We start from the raw sequence: 20,309 nt of genomic DNA, 5'->3' as shown, positions 1-20,309 counted from the left end.
AATAGTTCAATCAGATAGTAAGGCTATGTTCAGTTCACCTTATTTTTGCTTATTTCAGATCTAATCAGATCAGATCAGATCAGAAAAAATAAGTTCAGATCAGATCAGATCAGAAAAAATAAGTTCAGATCAGATCAGATCAGATCAGATCAGACCAGATCAGATCAGATCAGATCAGATCAGTTCAGATCATATCATGCTTATATTTAAAAACTCATTATTATTAAATATCTTTCACTACATATTAATAAAAACTATAATAATTGAATATTAATAAAGTACTCATTGAGACGAATCAAACAAGACCCTACATGACTATATTTTTTCTTATATATTGAGAAAAATCTAAAAGATTATCTCTAATTGTGAATAGTGTCAAGATTCTAAGTGAGAAAGATAAAAAAAATACAAAGGGAGTATTATTATTTACTAGTACATTTGTTCAAAAGAATTATTATTGTTGTTGTTGTTGTTGTTGTTGTTGTTGTACTTATTAATTATTAATATTGGTAATTATTATTAATCTTGTTGTTACCATTATAAATGTCATTGTTATTATTATATTAAGTTATTTTGTTGTTATTAAATAATAGAAAATTAAAAGCCACGTGTTAAGAACATAAGATTGATGCAAAAATAAGAAATATATAAAATAGATATCTCAAATTCATGACAACGAAACTACTAAGTTCGGATTACATTTCAAAATAAGCTAAGTGTGAGATACAAATTATAAATTTAGATTCGGTATACCTCTTCCTACCGAATTCCAAATCTCTCTAGCTATTTGAAGTTGCACGATATTTATTTATTTTTTGCTCAAGTCATAGTTGTTTGTATATCTTATTCTATTTTATATGGAAAAAAAAGAGTTGAGTTTGCCGACTTCTCAAGTGTGAAACTTTTTTTTAAGGGAAAGTGTGAAATAACATTGTATAAGTGCTCTTATAAAATAATGACTTGAGTTATATAATTATTTTTAGTAATAATAATAATTATGATTATAATTATTATTGTTGTGCTTATAATAATGATAATAATAATAATTATTATTAATAATAAAAGTTGTGTAAAAGTTGTAATAGAAATAAAATGATAATAATAGTAATACTATAAAGAAGATCTTATAATGTATTGCATAATAATGATTTACAAAGTAATAATATATATAATATATTTTTATAAGATAAGATCTTGTAAATCACATCAGATCAGATCAGATCAGATCAGAAAAAATAAGTTCAAATCAGAAAAAATAAGTTCAGATCAGATCAGATAAGTTCAGATCAGAAAATTTCAGGTGAATCAAACATAGCCTAAATTACTGCGAATCCGATCCACCCAAAACGTATTGCATCCGATATCTCAACCCCACTCAATGACTCAAAGAAAATCAGTATCAGTACTTCTTGACTGGCATAATGACTTTTATTAATCTGATGACAGACTTGGTCAAATTTATGCTGCCAACTAGTCTCCAAAATCCACCCATTCTTCCACTCCACCATTAAAAATTTCCAAAGTCCAAACTTCTCCCAACCTTTCCACCTTCCAAGTCAACACAAACTGCTCATTTCTCTCTCCAAACTCAGCATCACATTCACGGCATTATCTCCCCTAATTCACACGCACGCGTTTCTTCCTTTCAATTTTCACTAGTTCATCAAAAAGATTCCTCCTTTATTATTTCTTCTTCTATTCCCAAAGCTGATTTTCTTGCCCTTTTTCATTTCCAAAGCATAATTATTACAACCATTCAGTAATTAGCAAGTAGTACTAGTACTAAAGTTGTAAACTTTCTGAAATTCTCCCTCTTTTTTGGTGGCAAAACAAACAAACCCTAAGGAAAAAGAAAAGTGTGTGTTTTTTGATAAAAATGGTGGGTTTTAAAGCTTCATCTTTGTGTTTGTTGATATGGGTTTGTTTATCTATGGATTTGGTGAAGTGGGTATCTGGGAATTCTGAAGGAGATGCTCTTTTTGCTTTGAGGAAGAGTTTGAAGGATCCAGATAATGTACTTGAAAGTTGGGATCCCAATCTTGTTAGCCCTTGTACTTGGTTTCACATCACTTGCAACTCTGATAATCATGTCACCCGAGTGTAATTTTCTACTTTCTCTCTCCTCTAATTAGTTTGTTTTTTTTTGTTGATTTTTGGCTTTTAAAGATGAAATTTTGAAATGGGTTTTTTTCCCCTTTTGGTGTATTGGGTATTTTTGTGGTGAATTTCAGTGTTTTTGAGTCTATTGATTAGGTAAGTTTTATCTTTTTTGGGGAATTGATTTTGAATCATGGAGTATTTGAGGTTGGGTGGGTGTTTGATTGAATTTGACTTGCTGATCAACTAGGTATGACTGAACTTCAATTGATGTACTTTTAGGAAGTATATGATTGGGTGATTCTTTATTTTTTCTTGCATGTACTAATTTGTGCTAAGAGTTTGCTTTTTTTGTTATGTTGGATGGTTTTGTGTTGAGAGATTTTGGTCTATGCCCCATCTTGTTTGAATTGGTTTGATTATATTGGAAATTACATGTTCACCTTAGAATGATTCAAGTTGAGGGATTTTTGTTAAATTGAGCTGGCTTAGATGCCAATTTTGCAATGAATTGGGGTTTTATCTTTCATTATGTAAAGTTCTTGGTGTATTTTGTGTGAATTTTTATCATTTTGATTATATGGATGGATATTGGCAGAATTCAGCTCATCTAAACTATCGTCTGACTTTTCTGTTGTATTCTCATTTTCCTTTTTATTTGCTTCATGAATTATTGTTTTCTGGAGAATAACTTAGTGCATTTGTGGTTCCTGGTCATGACCTGTGCTGCGGAAAAAGCAAATGATAAACTGTCTATATGTGAGAAAATGATGTTGTGTCTGTGAGTGTTTTTGTTTTTATTGTAGGCTGTAAGTTTGTTTAGTTTAGCTCACACCATTGGGATGACCTCTTCATAAGTTCAATACATCTAAATACTGAATGCATAGTTTGCTGATTTGAGTTCTAGTAAATGTCCTGGTCTTATTAACTGTCTATATGTGTTTTCTTCTTTGAATTGATACTGTAAAAAGAATAGTTGATTTACTTTTTTGTGGCAAGTAGCAGCTTGATTTATTCGTGAACCTGAAGATCATCTTAGATGCTTCATTGTTGACTATGGCATTTTGTGCTGGAGCTCTGATATAACTTTTGTCTGTTGTTGTGGTGTGTATATGTGATATGTGTTTATATTGATTTGTATCAGACCCTAAAAGTAATCAAAGCCTGTAAATGATGCTATCTGAATCTTACTCAGTATATTGGTGTTTGGTGTGGAAGGTTCTTGTTATATGAAGTTTTTAGTCTGGCAAATTCTTCATCCCTTGATGTTTCTGGGAGAAACATCTGTAAGAAGGATTATGGACTGAGTAAGGGACAATATGTTACTGATCTTCGTAGAGAAAGTTTTATGCGGATCGCTCAAAATTAGTATAGTGACTTATAGGGGCGTTTGGTAAGGCTTGATACTTTGAGAAGGTAGATGCTATAGAACTTGATAAACTTCTATTTTGAGATCTTCTTGTTTGGATGTGAATTAGGTGTGTTGCATTTCCTCTTCCTCTGTAGTAATGTGAGACTTCTTTCTGTGCTTCCTTTATACACTTCCTCCCTTTTAATATGTAATTGTCTTTGGGATGCTCCATCTAACAGAGATCTTATCATATTTATGGTGTATCTCTTGGCTAATGAGGTTCTTTTGATGCATATGCCTATCTTTTGCCTTTCATTAGTTGCAGAGACTAGAAAGACAAATGACAGGGGGAGTCCGAGTTGTATAAAGTTACTACTCACCTACAGTCAAAGTTAATGAACCAACGGCAAAGCCATTAATGGTTTTAGATGTGGGTCTTTGAGAATGAGCTAAGTCTGAGATGTTGATGATTGATCATTTTCTCACTAGGATCCCTAACTTTAGCTGTCTTTGATCTTGATATTCAACCTATTGGATTGTCCAGTTGTGGAGTTTTATGGAGAAGCATTGATAGACATGGTGTCCAAGAATGTGTCCCATTGGTGGCTGTTTACATTTCTTTGAGGTTGGACTAGTATTTAGATATGGAGGTGCTCTACTGTTTCGGACTGAAGAACGGAGGTTTGAACATGGTGGCAAATGCCTTCAACCCATTATGATTTAATTTGGCGTTGTTTATGCATGCACATAGCAGCTTAGGGTAAATTCTTGTCTTTCAACCCAAATAGTGGCAAAAACTCAGAGTTAGTAATCTATCCTCCATTGTGACAGGAGCTTGTGTATTTCTTATCTTTTCTGTTTTATATTGGGATGTTGAATTCTTGGCTTTAGGATTGTCGAAGTAGTTTCTGGCAATTTTTAGTGTAAATCGTCTGATTTCGACCATGTTATGATTTATTATGCAGAGATCTTGGCAATTCAAACCTCTCTGGACATCTAGTGCCTGATCTTGGAAAGCTTGAACATCTCCAGTATCTGTAAGTGCTATTTTTTTAACATAATAAAATAAAATTCAGTTCCCCTAGGTTGGCAGACTTGGGTGCAGTTGATGATAAAATTACTTTTTTAACGAAGTGACCCTTTACCTATTGATATAGGGAACTTTACAAGAACAATATTAAAGGGACCATTCCATCTGAGCTTGGAAATCTAAAGAGCCTAATTAGCTTGGATCTATATAACAACAACATATCCGGAAGAATTCCCTCAGAATTGGGAAAACTGAAATCCCTTGTCTTCTTGTAAGTCTAAGCTTGATTTTTTTTCTTCCTGTTGTTTTTCGTGAAATGTCCCTTAACACTTATTATGCATAGCACTTGTATAATGGTTTATACCTACATAAAAAATTGTTTGTGGGAATACTGATTTTGTTTCAAATATTGTTTTGGTAGGCGACTTAACAATAACAAATTAAGTGGCTGTATTCCAAGGGAGCTAGCTAAGGTTTCCAGCTTGAAAGTTGTGTAAGTGAGCTTGATAAATACTTTGCTTTTATATTGCCTTCATTTGGTTGGTGCGTCTATCATTTGATCACTCTTTTCTTCTTTTCCAGAGATGTTTCTTCCAACAATCTATGTGGAACAATTCCAACATCGGGTCCTTTCGAGCACATTCCTTTGGAGAAGTAAGTGCTTTTCTTCTTTACCTTTTCTGTCTACTTTCCATCTGCCTGCATAGTTGCATTTATTGACATCGTTGTGGTGTGACTGTGTGAGTGCTCCTGAACTGTTTTAAGTGACTTGTCGCTAGTGCAGCAAAGTGACAAGTCATACATTCAACAAAGATGAGCTTTTAGTATTAACTACAGGAATTCTTCTTTAAGTATGGTACTGGCACTTTTGTGGTTTATATCGTCGACTTTTCAGTGGAAAGCCATAATAGGGTGGGAGGGGGCCATGGCTTTTCTGCTCGTCAATGTTCAAAATTGAACTAATAGATTCACAAGAGTACTGCTTTGTTTGTTTATCAGGCTGTCTATTTTAGTTTCTCTGTGCATGCTATCCTGCTATCCTGTGTAAATATTAGCATAAGCTTCAGCTCTACCCTTTTATCCCCCTTACCGAGCTTCCTTTCTTCATTATCTGTTTTCCCTTTTCTTCTTCCTTTTTTCCGTTATTATTTTTATATCACGCTTATTGAAAAATAAAGAGTTAGCTTTCACCCTTTTTGTCCTTCTGAATAGATATTTTTCCCCATTTTGTTTCCTTCCATATTTTTTTGTGCTATGTGACATGCATCCTGTTAACTATGGCCCCGAATTGGATAGTGTATACTTCCATGTATTTTTATAAAGAAATTCTGCAACTTGCCCTTTTCATATTAAGAAATTACAAGTAAGATTAATTTTAACAAAAAAAATTATTTTTTTGGATGAATATTGACTTGTGAGGTTGGTCTAAATTAACCCTCTGTAACTTAGACTTGACAGTAATTACTTAACAATTCTGTGAATCTGTAATGGACCCTGCAACCACAGACTAATTTTCCCCTCTTGGAAAGGGAATGCCAACAAGAATATGCAACCAGAAGGTAAAGAGAAATAAGAGCAGAAGAGAGAGATTTCTTGTATTACTGAAATATCAAAGAGAAAGATACACCTAAGAGGTTTTCGAGTAACCCCACACTCCTTAATTAAAGATAAGAGATTACTTTTCTAAATAATCTTTCTTAATTCCTTCTTCTTCTATTTATACTACTGTACTAGTATTACTCTCTCTTTAGGAAGGTTCTCTGCTCTTTCCTTAATGATTGTGCCAATGATTGCACACCTCTCTGCTCATGACATCTGGCTGTCCTTGTAACGGCATCATGTACCTGCCCCAGGTGTCCTTCTGTTGACGTGGCGCCTAGAATAGGTGAACCTCACTGGTGGCCTTGATTGGGTTGGCCCATCAGTGGAGTCTATTACAGAATCATGAGATTTTGAATCTAATTCTAGGTGAAAAAATCGCTCTAATGATACAAGGGTGGGTTTGAGGAATGAGGGTTATCTACGAGATATGTTTTCAATCTATCAAGTAGAATTCGTCATAATCATGTAACAGGGTATAATCCAGGAATCTAGAGTACTCTGTTGGTCAGCAGTCATGTGAAAAAATTTGAAAATTTGAGACAGTAGAGAAGAAATTCTTGCCGCTGCATGTTTCTAATCATTTTATCTAGGATTTGTCTGTGTTGCACCGTATTCCTTGTGCTGTTTCTTGTAATGTTTATTTTACATAGGAATCACGTGTCACCTATTCTGTTTGAAATATATTTGGCTGCCAAGTAGTAGACAGCCATAGGAGGCATCCTAATCAATGGCATAAAGTGTCGTACGTCTATAGGATATCATGTTTATGGGAACATTAAATATGAGATCTTGTATGTCATTTTTTCTCCTCACTTTTTCCCTGTCCCCCCCCCCCCAAAACACCTCAAGTCTAGTAAATACGTGGAGAGAAGAAGATGGATAAATATGTAGTGTGAGGGAGTTGTCATTGGTGCTATTTAACACTATAAAGGTGTATGGTCTTTTAGATTAATTGGTGTCATATGACATTGGATAATTCACAAAAATGAAAAGGATATGTTGGGCTTCCTTGAACTACGTTCAAGTTTAAGCTGTTTTCCAGAAAAGAAAAACGATCCCGACAAATGTTCTCTTACTAGGTGCATTACTTTGGAGGCTTGGACACCAATATATCTGTCGCCTTCCTGATTTACTAGCTCAACTATAAGAGTTTTTTGGTGCATCACTTGCTTCATTATACTTGCATGTTGCATGAACGGGGTTAATTATGTTGATTTCTGATGGTTATTAGCTCAACCATAATAGTTGGGCTTCAATGCATCATAAATAGCATGTCATTTGAGGAGGTCAGATAGCCATATTCCGTAGGTTTATTTTCTCCAACCATATGAGTTTCTATTACCATGCCATTCAAGTGGGGTAAGGGGGAAGGGGGAGAGTATATTGATAAAACTTTTCATTTAGCTTTCGACATACAAGTCTCACATGTCTGCCTCATTGCCTTTGACGAGATCGCACGGGTATCTTGGTGGGGTGGTATATGTGACACCAAAGTTTGCTGTTGTATTTAAAATCTACATCATACTTTACTGACTTTGGTATGGCCTCTTTTTGCAGCTTTGAGAACAACCCTCGTTTGGAAGGTCCGGAGTTGATTGGACTTGCGAGTTACGATACAAACTGTGTCTAAAGGACCGGTGTGAAAATTATTTCAAGGTTTACTCATCTTTGTTATACAGTTGGATGTGTTGCTGCTTGTAGTAATGTAATGTAAGATGGTGTTATAGAGGGAATACATGGTTATACAGAGCGCAAAGTTGCTCGTAGTAATGTAATGTAATGTAATGTGATGTGAATGGAATATTATGTGTTTCTAGAACATGATTGTTAACGAAGTTAACTGGATCTATCAAGCTGGTATAGACCTATATTTACCAGACATTATAGTAATTGCGCCCTTTGTGAAAATCTCTAGTCTTCTAAAACACTCTTTATCATGCATCCGGGACCCAAAGCGTCCTGCATTGAAATGGTGAAATATGTGCGAAAAATCCTTAATCTGTGAAAGTCATGTTCTCTTGGACCGGTCAAGATTAATTTTGATCAATCTAAACAAGTTTTAATTAGTGTTAATCAGTAATTACTTGTGCCATTTATACTTGACCCCGATTTGCAGATGTCATCCTCTTTTTTTCTTGAAAACCCAATTACAACTTACAAGTAACATACTTCCTTCGTTTCTTATTAAGTGCAACATAGAGAAAGTGGGGGAATATCAAGGAATGTAGAGAGAGAAAGTTGGAACCATAATAAAGTAGAGTAATTCAAGTGATGAAACAAAAAAGTTGTTGTCCTTTCTTGCTTTTTGGTGGCATATTTGTAATAATGTTTTTTTTTACCATTTTGAGCTTGGTTGCACTTATTATGACTATTCCAAATAAGGGAAATGTTGCACTTATTAAGAAACGGAGGTAGTATTTATTAAACTAGACTCTCAGCCTCTTGGTAGCATCTACAGACTACAATGTGTAGTCAAGCAATATCCCATCTGTCATCGGCATTATTTTTTAACAAACCACCCATTCCTCCAACATTAAGGAGCTCTCAGCTCCCAATTTGTATGCTATTAATACTCTATTGTGATTATTTTGAAATGGAACACCAAACAAGAAGGAATGACTCACAGTTCTTATCAGCACGCTTCTTATAGAAAGAATTATGATATACTATTAGTTGTACCTAAAACCTACTCTTTACTCTAAATTTGAGATTCATGTCTCCAAAATCTTCACCCCAGCGGGCTCGACTGCTGCGTGAGCCACCTCGGGCTCCTCATACCGGCAATCGAACCCCCTCTCTTTCCATTTTTGTTTTTCGTTTTTGTGGTCCAGGTTTCGTTTCGTGTCGCTGGCTTTCTTCCACCAACGTAGTCGCGTCGTCCCCCCACCCTTGCACTGTTCATCATCCCTAGTGGTTACCGGATTTTGTCCCTTTTCCCTGTCATGCATAGGTAGCCCCTTCCCCATCCCCTGCAGTTTCATGGGCTTCCCCGTCCCCTTTCCCCCTATTATGCATCGGGCTTTCCCCTCCCCCCTAGTTGTGTCAGGCTCCCCTTTCTCCTCCCCCTCCCCTGGTTGTGTCAGGATGCATTCGAGTTTTTCAAATGTCATGTCACCATCCCCTGTTCGAGTTCTTCAATTCAATTCCTTTTTTTTTTTTTCTCGGGAGACCCCTCCTCCTCCCCCAAGTCCTTGGGCTTCCTTTTCCTCTTCCCCCCTCCCCCTGAGTTCTAAGGTTAGTGGGTTTTTTCACAGTATGTGTGGTTAATCTCATATTTAGTGTAAGTTGGTTTTTTAGAGTTGCTCAAGCTATAGTATGTTGTTGGTTATGGCAATTGAAAAAAGTTTACCAATTGGATAAGGGATGGTGGTGTAATGTTGTAGTAACAAACTTTGTAGTTTTTTTTTCAAATCTTTGATGTAGGAACGGGTGAATCACGAGGGTGTGAAGTGTTCGTGTGGTCGAGACGTTGATCAATGTTCATGGTCAGACCTTGTATATTCCGTTTTTAAAAGCCGGAGGTGTGTTCGGGAGCTCACCATGTTTAACTCTCTTTTTTGCTCGACATTGACCTTCATAGTCATTTGCCTTGAAAAATTCAAATTTGCAGGCGGCACCCTAATTTCATCTGGTTGATTTCAGCACGTCCTGTTTCTCCTACCTTACGGAGAAACATGAAATACTCTCTCTCTCTCTCTCTCTCTCTCTCTCGAGAGAGAGAGAGAGAGAGAGAGAGAGAGTGTCATGAGTCACATAGGAACGTGACTCTTCACCAGATCATGAGCCAAGAATCCCAAGCGTCAGAAGTTCGTTGGGATTGCTCATGTGGCGAGATGCGATTCTTGCCTTTGGTTGTTCGTTGTCCGATTCATGAATGACACTCGCTTCTCCTATCACTTCCATCCGTCATCAGAATTTTGAATCCGGCAGCCGAACTATCGACCAACGACGTCGTCATTAATAGGCGACTCTTTATCGTTTTTACTTGATTTTTTTAGGGTATGTAAGAGCTCATAAAGCTCCTTTAGATTTTCCTTTGTTTATATTTGATTGTATTAGTATTATGATTTACCTCGTTATTAATATACATTTTCTCGATGTCAAAAAAAAAATCTATTTTTCAGTTTGATTATCTAGATATCTACGATGCTCCGACACCAAATCTTCCATCTTTATAAGTTTTATAATCTTGCCGTGCAGCAATAATTCTAAAGCACTATCCTCTCCTCTTGGATACAATGGGCAAAGCTGTGGAAACTACTAACAAAGTATACAACACAAGATAATTTATCACCAATTTTTGGTGTTATGTACGTGTAACTTTGTCATTATTATTATTCAATTTGTGGTTTTAATAAGTTTTAGATCATAGATTTTTTTTTCAGTTAATCACCAATATTTTATGTTTATAAATTTTCAGCTCTTTTCTGTGATAAAGAAGAGGCTGATTCAGTTTTCGTCGTGAAAGAATAAAGATGACAACACATCCTCAAGGACAAACGATATACATCACTCTACATAATCTCAAAGTATAATAAAACAAATCTAATAAAAGTGAGAATAAGTACTCTTTGTTTGTTATTCTTCCACTGTCCCTTTGATAATGTTGTAGAGGACATTTTGTTTTTTAGCTCTAGTTTGATTTAAGTTAGATGGTCTTATGTTAGAAGAGGTGGGGATTATGTCGTCCATTACTTTACTAAAATAGTGTCATTTGGAATAGAACAAGTTTGGGAGAATCACTGTCCAACGGAGATTTCTCCCTATGTACTTTCGGACAAATTGTCCTTGGATTTATTGAACTATTGAGCTTTTCCCTTAAAAAAAATATAAGAAAGGAAAGTTTAGTGTTGAATATGTTGATACGAATAAAGATGAATCTTTCTCATCACTTTGATTCAAAAAACCCAAAATGATGCGTAATTAAGATTGCTTAGAAAAAATCTTAGTTGGAATTGAAAATGGCGGAATGTCCATATATAATTGAAATTGTTCATAATAATCTCTATTATATAAGGGAAGGGGGGAGCAATGGTGTCCTTTTTTGAAACGCATATTTTGTCCCTCTTCTCTTTCTAAATTACAAAAGGAATGTCAAAATCAAAATACCGAAAATAAATTTACAACACTCACTCACAAATCACTTAAAAGAAGAAACTTTATAAATCACCCATAAATTGAGAAAATCATGTTATAAAAATCACGCAAATCACTCAAATAATCAGGAAACTTTATTAAAACTTTAAATTAATATACAAACTAAAACTAATAACATAGAACGTCAATACATACAAAAATTTACTTACAAATCACTATTCTCAATAACCATTCACAATTAATGGTGGGTCATGATAAAAATTAGAGGTGTATTTGTAGTGAAATCAGAATTTAGAAATTAGACAAGGAAAAAAATTATTTACTTTTTTATACGGTTTCCTATATATAATGAAACTTTTACATATATTTGGACGTATTTTTTTCTATTATATATATAATAGCGATAAATTATCAAGGTAAAAAGGTTTATATAAAATATCATTCAAGAATTAAAGTACAACATATCTCTATTATATAAGGGAAGGGGGAAACTATGGTGTTCCCGAATGAAGAGACTATCTTACCCCCTTCCCATGCTAAATTACAAATTCACTTACAAATCAAATGGGGGCTTCAAATAAAAATATCAAAAATATAATTATAATAATCACTCACAAGTCAATTAAAATCATAAAATTGCATAATTTACGTTATGCAAATCACTAAAATGAGAAAACTTTACAAAAATTCAAAAATTCAAAAATTCAAAAATTCAGTTACAAACTACAAACTATGAAAAAATTGACTTGAAATCAAATTGTCTACTTTCTTTACAATTTATGAAGTACTGTACTTAATTCAAAAATCAACTAAAAAATTATAATATTAGAAATCATAAATAAATTCAAAAAAATTCTATTTTATTCATAGAATTTAACTTTGAAAAGTAAAAAAAAAAATAAAAATGGTGAGAGACTTAAGTGACAGAAACTAAACCAATCAAATTTTGCAACTAATAATAATTATACTTCGTATGTCTAATGTTCAAATTTTGACTCTTATACCGAAGAAAATTGAGTTTCTGTTCGAAAAAATTCAAGCACGCATCGCGTGCAAAAAATTCTAGTTTCCTATATTCAATGTAGCGAGTAAAATAAAGGAGTATCCCTTAGTCCCTATGTCCTAAAATATAGTGTTTGATTACCTTTTTTCACGAGAATTAAGAATTAAGATAGACAAAATCTAAATGTAATATAAAGAGCTTTTGTTGATATAAATTAAAAACAATGAAATATTAAATGGATAAAACTATATTTAAAGAAAAGGGTTAGAGATGTCATATTTTATTTAATAAAATATTAAATATGGGTATAATTTTTCATGATAAAGGATCTGATTTGTTCATTGAAAAAAGTTCATATAAGGTCTAATAAGTTCAGTTCAGTTCTGATAAGCCAAAATAAGTTCAGTTAAGCAAAATCGTCGATATGAGAGTAGTTATTTTTTTCGCAATGAGGGCTATTAGAAAAAAAATAAGACGTTTTTAAATAGAAACAATCCCTATATTCCATTATTTTGGGTCGGAATGGGTAGTAATCTTTCTTGTTACTTCAAGAATCAAGATGATGTCCAATTTTCCTAAAAAAAAGATGATATCTAATCTCAAAAAAATGTATTATGAGCATGATATACCCAAGATTAATTTTTTTGCTTATTGTTTATTTAAAATCAACAAATTGAGCATAATATATTAAAGAAAGGAGAGTTCTAAATGAGCAAAAATTTAGCCTTACGTATACTATGCACATGCTATACGCGGTATCAATTTTTCCGATCCGATCTAGATCCAAGAAAATCCCAAATTTAATCTACCGACCCAACTGGTTTCGGTCTGATCCTGGACCAATACACAACCCTAATATTAGCAATAGCAAACGAAGTAGTTACAATTTTAACCCTTTTGTTTGAAGGCGTTGATATGCAGTCAAATGCGGGCCTGTAAAAAGACAGCTCTAAAAGTGGGCCTTTCATGTTCTGGAAAAACTACAGTCTCAGTTTTGGTGACTTGTTTCATTGTTTGTATGTTGAATGGATTATGCTGAACATTTGAACAACTTTTATCTAGTGTTGCTGGATTACATATTTACATGTGCTGGTTAGAAACTTAGAATAGGTCAAGCTATCAATGTCGGCTATCAAGATTCAAGGCTGTAAATAAATCTTGATCACAATAAATAACAGTAACAAAAATATAAAATATTATTTTCTGCGGTATATATTTTAATTTGCCAATGTCAACAAGCTTAGTTGGTTGAAGCTGTGGAAGGTGACGTTCAAGATCTAAGATTAAATCCCGCTCTTATTCGACCCGGGTTTTTGGTGTCGTAGGGGAGGAATTAACCTTTCTAATGTAGATTTCGCAACATCAATTACCTTGTGGCTCTTTCTACATCAAAAAAGTATTGATTTACTAGCTTTCTAATTTTATTTCATACTATTTTACATTTTACATCAACAAGTTTTTAACATACGTATCTAATGCCTCAAAACTTAAAAGACAGATAATCTACTCCTACATCAAGCTAAGCTTGTCTTAGTGGTTGGGATTCAATTCTCATAAAGGGCCCTTTGAGAGTAGAGATCAGATTTCCCTACTCCTCCCTTCATACTCTTAAAGTGTCTAGCCCGCTAACATAGATCGAGTTGACCTGTGTGAGGTTTCGGTTCAGTAAGGTAATTTATCTTACCAATCAAAAAAAAAAAAAAAAATAAGATAATCTACTCCTACAAAAAAAAGAGCAATACTCCATTTATGTTTTTTTTGTTAGTTTGCTCACTTGGAATATTGACACTATTGACAATTATAGAGAATTTCTAAGGGTGTGTTCTATTCAACTTATTTTGACTTATTTGAATTTATTTTATCTTATATAAATTTATTTCATCTTATATGGACTTATTTTATCTTATCTAAAGTTAAATTATATCATTTGAACTTATTTTATCTTATTTGAATCTAATTTATCTTATTTGAACTTATTAAACTTCATAATGTTTGTATTATTAGATTTATCTCATCTCATCTCATCTTATCAAAACTTATTTAAACTGAAATGAGTCAAAATAAGTTGAATAAAATGAAGATCAATTCTTCTCAATATTAAGAAAAAATATAGTCATGTGTTGTATGTTTGGATTGTCCCAATAAATAATATATTAATATTCACTCATTATAATTTTTACTAATATATAACGAAAACAATTAAGGCCAAATAAAGAACAACAAGATACAGAGAAAGTATTATTTCAAGTTCCATAAAAGTGCTATTTTCTTTTCAAACCCTACAATATACAAGGGCATGATTGGATCTATACTATTATCTAAAGCAGAAGACAAAAGCTGACGTGTCAAGCTCACATTAACCGAGCAATTCTAGAGCTCCTCACAATTAAACGCTCAATGAGAGTGTCCACGTGGAATGCATGTTTTTTGGCCGAAAAATTAATGAAAAATGCAAATAATTTCGGAAATTAAATGATTCATTTTTTAATTTAGGCAAATATCATGATCTCATAAGAGATTTCCGGAAATCAAGGAATTTCATTCATATAGTAATGTGATTGAGAGTTAATTATGGTACAATTTTGTAATTCAAAATTCAATTTACTATTAGTGTTGGCCGAAATTTTTTTTTGCCATATTGGGTTTTTACGAATATTTTACTAACCAACTAAATACGGGAAGTAATTTAAATTATCAATCAATCTTAATTATTGCCTCCCTTAATGGTAATTGTCAATCAATCAGTTAATTTAAATTGATACTATCCGAAATTATATTACCAATCAATCAATAGTTATTCTGATTGTCAATCAACCATAATTTTGGATACTAATTACCTAAATAACGTAAATATGCAAAATAAATATAGTATTGTGATTGAGAGTTATATATGGGTACAATTTCGTAATTCAAAATTGAAATTACTATTATTGTTGGCCGAATTATTTTTTTGCCATATTGGTTTTTTTTGAATATTTTACTAATCAACTAAATACGGGAAGTAATCTAAATTATCAATCAATCTTAATTATTGCCTCGCTTAATGGTAATTGTCAATCAATGAGTTAATTTAAATTGATACTTTTCGAAATTATATTACTAATCAATCAATCAATAGTTATTCTGATTGTCAATCAACCATAATTAGCTAGATAACGTATTTTCAAAAAAATAAAAAAAACGGTAGATTTTTTAGTATAAATAGTGTCATTTTCTCTTCAAACATCCCAACTCAATTTCGGACTTTCAATTTCACTATTAATTGCACGGGTCCTAAAACTATTAATTGCACTACAAAATCAAAATTCATAAACCCTAAACACGTTTTCATACATCATTTGAGAAAAAAAAATATGTCAAGCATCATTCACGGTTTGCCAACAACATCCAATTTTCTGTAGAAGGTGAATTCGTCGCAACATCAAATGGGAATATCAATTCGTAATTCATGGCTTGCGTGAATGAAATAGTGTATCATATCTCGTGGTTGCTTAACATTTTTGCATGGGATTGCATTAGAGTTTTTTGTAACAATGTTTACCATTATTTGTCAACTTATTTTTGTCGTGATTGTAACACAATTTGTCATTAGTTTCATTAGTTTCCTCTATATTCTTTATATATATATTTATATATAATATATATATATATATATATATATATATATATATATATATATATATATATATGTCATAGTTAATTTGTATGAAATGTGTAAAGAATTGTGGAGTTCCTCCATATTATGTTGCAGTTTAGTATTTATTCAAATCAGTTACTATTTGTTACGTGAATAAAACATCTTGTATAAGAATACAACATATTTCTCCTTAGAAGCCTAAATTATGAATGAGTAGGTGGTGGGTAGACATATACAACATAAAAATACAAGAAAAAAACTAAATTTTCTTTCAATCTATGCTAAATATACTATATATTTTAAAATGAAAATGATCAAATGAATAATATTTAAGGATGACTCAAATTTTATTTTAGGAGTCAAAGCCTTTAACCTCCCATCTAAATTGTGCCAAATGTTAGTAGAAATTGAAATGGCCAACTCTCTGTGCAAGCTAAGGAAAGTGACAGCATAATTTATAGAGATGGGAGTATCGCTGCTTTTGGTATACCTTTGCATCTCATTACCTTAAAGAGATGAGTGTTACGATGATTGGTTGAGATTACTTAGCTTTACAACAAAGGAGAATTGAATCTTCTCATAGAGTTACTAATAAGTTAAATGTTAATGAAATGCCGTTGTAGCTTAGTTTATAATTTAGCCTGTGTGCGGGCTATCAAAATCATTATCTAAAGCAAAATCCTAAATCCTATGTGTCAAACTCACAATCACCGAGCAATTCTAGAGTATTTGGGGAGTAAAACGCTCATCTAAGCTATCCACATAGGATTGCCTATGTGGCATCCGAAATTTTTAAATTTTTAGTAATTTTAAAATCTTAATTAGGGGTGATTTGAGGTAATTATGATGATTGGCGTAAATTGTGAATAAAAAAGCAAGGTCGCATTTTAAAATCTCCAATTATGTTTAAATTGGCCGAAAATTTTGGAGATTCACTCCATATGGAAACAAGCAATTACAATCTTCAATCATGTACAAGTTGATCACCTAAATCAAAATCATTTCTAATTTGAATGACATAATTTTAGGGATTGATTCAATCCGCTATTGTAGCATGTTCGATTGATGAGACTAATTACCTTGCTTTGGTAGATGAACTTCTTTATGGGTTGATATCATGCATGCACAATGCAGAACCATACTAATTGGAGTATGTGCTCAATTTAACAAAGCTTCTCTTTTTTCTTTGGGTGGGGATTGAGCACCATTTCTTAATTATTATATGCATGTTATTAATTAAACATGCATGTCTTGAACCATTACTAACCCTCATTATACTTTTAGACAAATATGTAACACTAACCATGACCAGTATGTTTGCAAATGTTTTCGAAATATTCCATTATATTGCAAGTTTAATTAAAGAGTTTAATTAGTTATGATATTATGTGGAAAGTAAAGCAAATCTTTCTAACTTCAGATTACATAGGTTATAAGATCCAGATAGATTGACTTTTTACCAGCCCAATACTCATTTCAATTTGTCATTTAGTTACTATTAGAAACAAATTCATTGTAGTTAAATAATTAATGTCAATAATTTAATAGGAGCATCTTATTAATCTAATCTATTTAATCAAAGACACATTATACGAAAACATAGTAGTTTGCTTCAAAGAAAGAAGGTACTAGTAAGAAATTAGTAAAAGAACTTGATCAAGTGAGCAAGTTAACAATGTAACACAAAAAGAAAAAAAAAATTTGTGAAAACAAAAAATTATACATTAATATTCTCTTTTTAAAAATAAATTAGCATGATTCATTCATATCACGTAAGCATTGTTCATATATGCATATTAACATTATATATATTATACCATCAGCAATAAACAAACAAAAATGTACTTGACATTAAAATTACGAAGGTATGTAGTATCACATAATTAGTTTAACAACGTGAAAATTAGTTTAGTTTACAAACTAAGCAGATCACATATTTCGAGTACTAATTGTGTTTCAAATATTCATTACATACTTATTTTGCACGAGGTTGCATTAGAGTTTTTGTAACAATGTTTAACATTATTTCATCTTTATTTTTGTCGTGATTTTAATATATTACAATTTGTTAGATGACTACTGAAGTTAAAAAATCATGACAATAAGTTCCTTATACTATGTTATTTTGTCGTTATATACCATGACAATTAATTCAGTTGCTATACTATAATAATACCATAATTGTATACAAATATTTAACGTTACAGGGGGAAAGGAGTTAAAATGTTGTAATCCATAATGGTGGATTGTAATACAATTATGGTAATACAATTTATTTACCACCCTAATCCTTGGTAATCTATTAGATAGGAACTATATATATGGCAATGGGAGCACTATCAAACGTGATTATCGGATGGAATCAATTATCAACGTATGAATGATATAAGATTCCATTGGCAATGATGTGTAATTTTATTTGATATTTACTTACCTTTCATAATTATCAAAACTCTCTCCTTTTTTATTGTTACTAACACCCCGATAATTTTCTATTTTCAAAAACCTTTTAAATATAAAACTAGAGAATTATCAAAGTATATCGCCGTTGATAACTATAGACTTATTGAGAATTTTGCAGCGGAAAATTAGTAATGCACGGGTTCATGCTCCTAAAACACAATATAACATTTCTCATAATTCAATTCTAAATAATATATATCTCATAATTTAGTAGATTTAATTATATCTGTAATTTACATTATTATTATAATTATTATATGATACGTGCAATTATATCTAATTCAGTAATAATGTATTTGAAATTTTGAATACATAACAATGTGCATAAATAGATAAGAGTTCGAAAAAAATGACAAAAAAAATAAACTTTAATGTTATAGAATTTAAAAGAATGGACGTTTGATGCATAAAATAGTTAAAACACTTGGCATTTATAATATAATAGCTTCAAGTGCACTTATAAATCTTAGCTAATCAAATATTATATAACTACTTTTCCAACTCTATGATATCTATCGATATGTAAAACTAATTTTAATATATATGATCTCCCAATAATCAACCTCAATATAAAACTATTTTATAAAAGCTATATATGTTAGTTCAATAACAATTAATCGTCATAATATTTTTATTTTAGATAACATGCGCGATGTTCAGTCAATGAGTGTAGACCACATAAGATGGGTTAATTGATATTGTATCACAAACGAAAGGGTTGAGCAATATACGAAATTTGAAAGCGTAATTAATGGTTTCATGAACGAGTGCCAGAATAGTAATATGCAAATTGTCATTTTATATGAATCTCTGAATGAAGAAATGGTTAAGCGAATATTTTTCATTAGATAGGTTGAACTATACTATTAGAGAATCTAATAAATGGTTCTACAAATTTAAATAAAAGAACAACTAACCAATTCTATTCCTTATTCTGTCTACTATTCTATTCCTTATTAAAAACAAAAAAAGTTCAATAAATCCAGTCAAATTCATATAAGCTCACATAAAATCTAATAAAAATTAATAAGCTCGGGTAAGTTTAGAAAAAATCAGTTCAACAAAAATAAGAAGAAAAAAGTTCGACGTACTCATAAAATAAGGTATAATGAATTAGATAATTTTATTCACATAAATTCGGTTAAGGTCTAATAATGACTAATAAGTTCAAAAGGGTAGGATTATTTCCAAATATAGGAAAATTGTTTGATTATACTCCCTCCATTTCCTAAAGATCTTCCCACTTACTGTTCCTACAGATACCAAGGAAAATCAAGTTGTGGGGCATGGTGTGAGTAAGTAGGAGAAGAAAGGGGTTAAGATAAATAACAAATAAAAAGGGGTTAAAGTAGGAGAGAAAGGGAGTAAAATTGAATTAATAATGTAATGGTGGACCATATGATAGTGACATGAGAGGGTAAATAGGGAAATTTGTTTTGCCAAATAAGGAATAAAGCAAAAGAGGGAAGATCTTTTGGAAACACCCTTAAACGGAAAGAGGGAAGATCTTTAGGAAACGGATGGAGTATTATTGAGACATTTAAGCAATCCTATTAATCATATTATATAAGTTAAAATATTCATAAATTCAAACTTGACGTGTTGAATTTCCTTATATATAATATTTAGATTTATAAAATTATAATACAAAAAGGATTGTAAAAATCATAAGTGTTAACAACAGTTAATTGTCAAGAATATCTTTTACTTTAGATAACACGCGTAGTGTCCAGTCAATGAAGTGTACACAATATCAGACAGATTATTTGATACTATATCACAAAATAGAGGGATTGAGCGAGACTACAGAATTCGAAAGTGGTTATAGTTGCATGAAGGAGTGCCCGTAATAGTACAAATTGTCATTTATCTGAATCTTTGAATGAAGAAATGGGCTAAGTGAATACTTTTTCATTAGATAGGTTAAACTATAGTGTTAGAGAATCCAATAAATGGTTCTAAATACTTAAATAAAAGAAAATTCAAAGTTGTATATTATACGATCGACACGGTACCATTTTGTTTATTT

At 31.9% G+C, this 20,309-nt stretch overlaps 1 protein-coding gene across 1 annotated transcript; it reads left to right on the top strand.

The window, feature by feature from the left end:
• Positions 1-1,505: 1,505 nt before the first annotated feature.
• On the top strand, positions 1,506-7,970 carry LOC104889659 (leucine-rich repeat protein 1). The gene is made up of 6 exons (XM_010674932.4): positions 1,506-2,100; positions 4,414-4,485; positions 4,606-4,749; positions 4,900-4,971; positions 5,061-5,132; positions 7,638-7,970. Exons 1-6 carry the CDS (start codon positions 1,877-1,879, stop codon positions 7,708-7,710), a joined length of 657 nt encoding a protein of 218 aa, XP_010673234.1. The 5' UTR covers positions 1,506-1,876; the 3' UTR covers positions 7,711-7,970.
• The last annotated feature ends 12,339 nt before the right edge of the window (positions 7,971-20,309 follow it).

This window comes from Beta vulgaris, chromosome 3 (assembly GCF_026745355.1).
Source record: "Beta vulgaris subsp. vulgaris cultivar EL10 chromosome 3, EL10.2, whole genome shotgun sequence".
Classification (NCBI taxonomy): Eukaryota; Viridiplantae; Streptophyta; class Magnoliopsida; order Caryophyllales; family Amaranthaceae; genus Beta; species Beta vulgaris.
The sequence above is the reverse complement of the archived record's forward strand: the minus strand, read 5'-3'. Positions and strand labels throughout refer to the sequence as shown.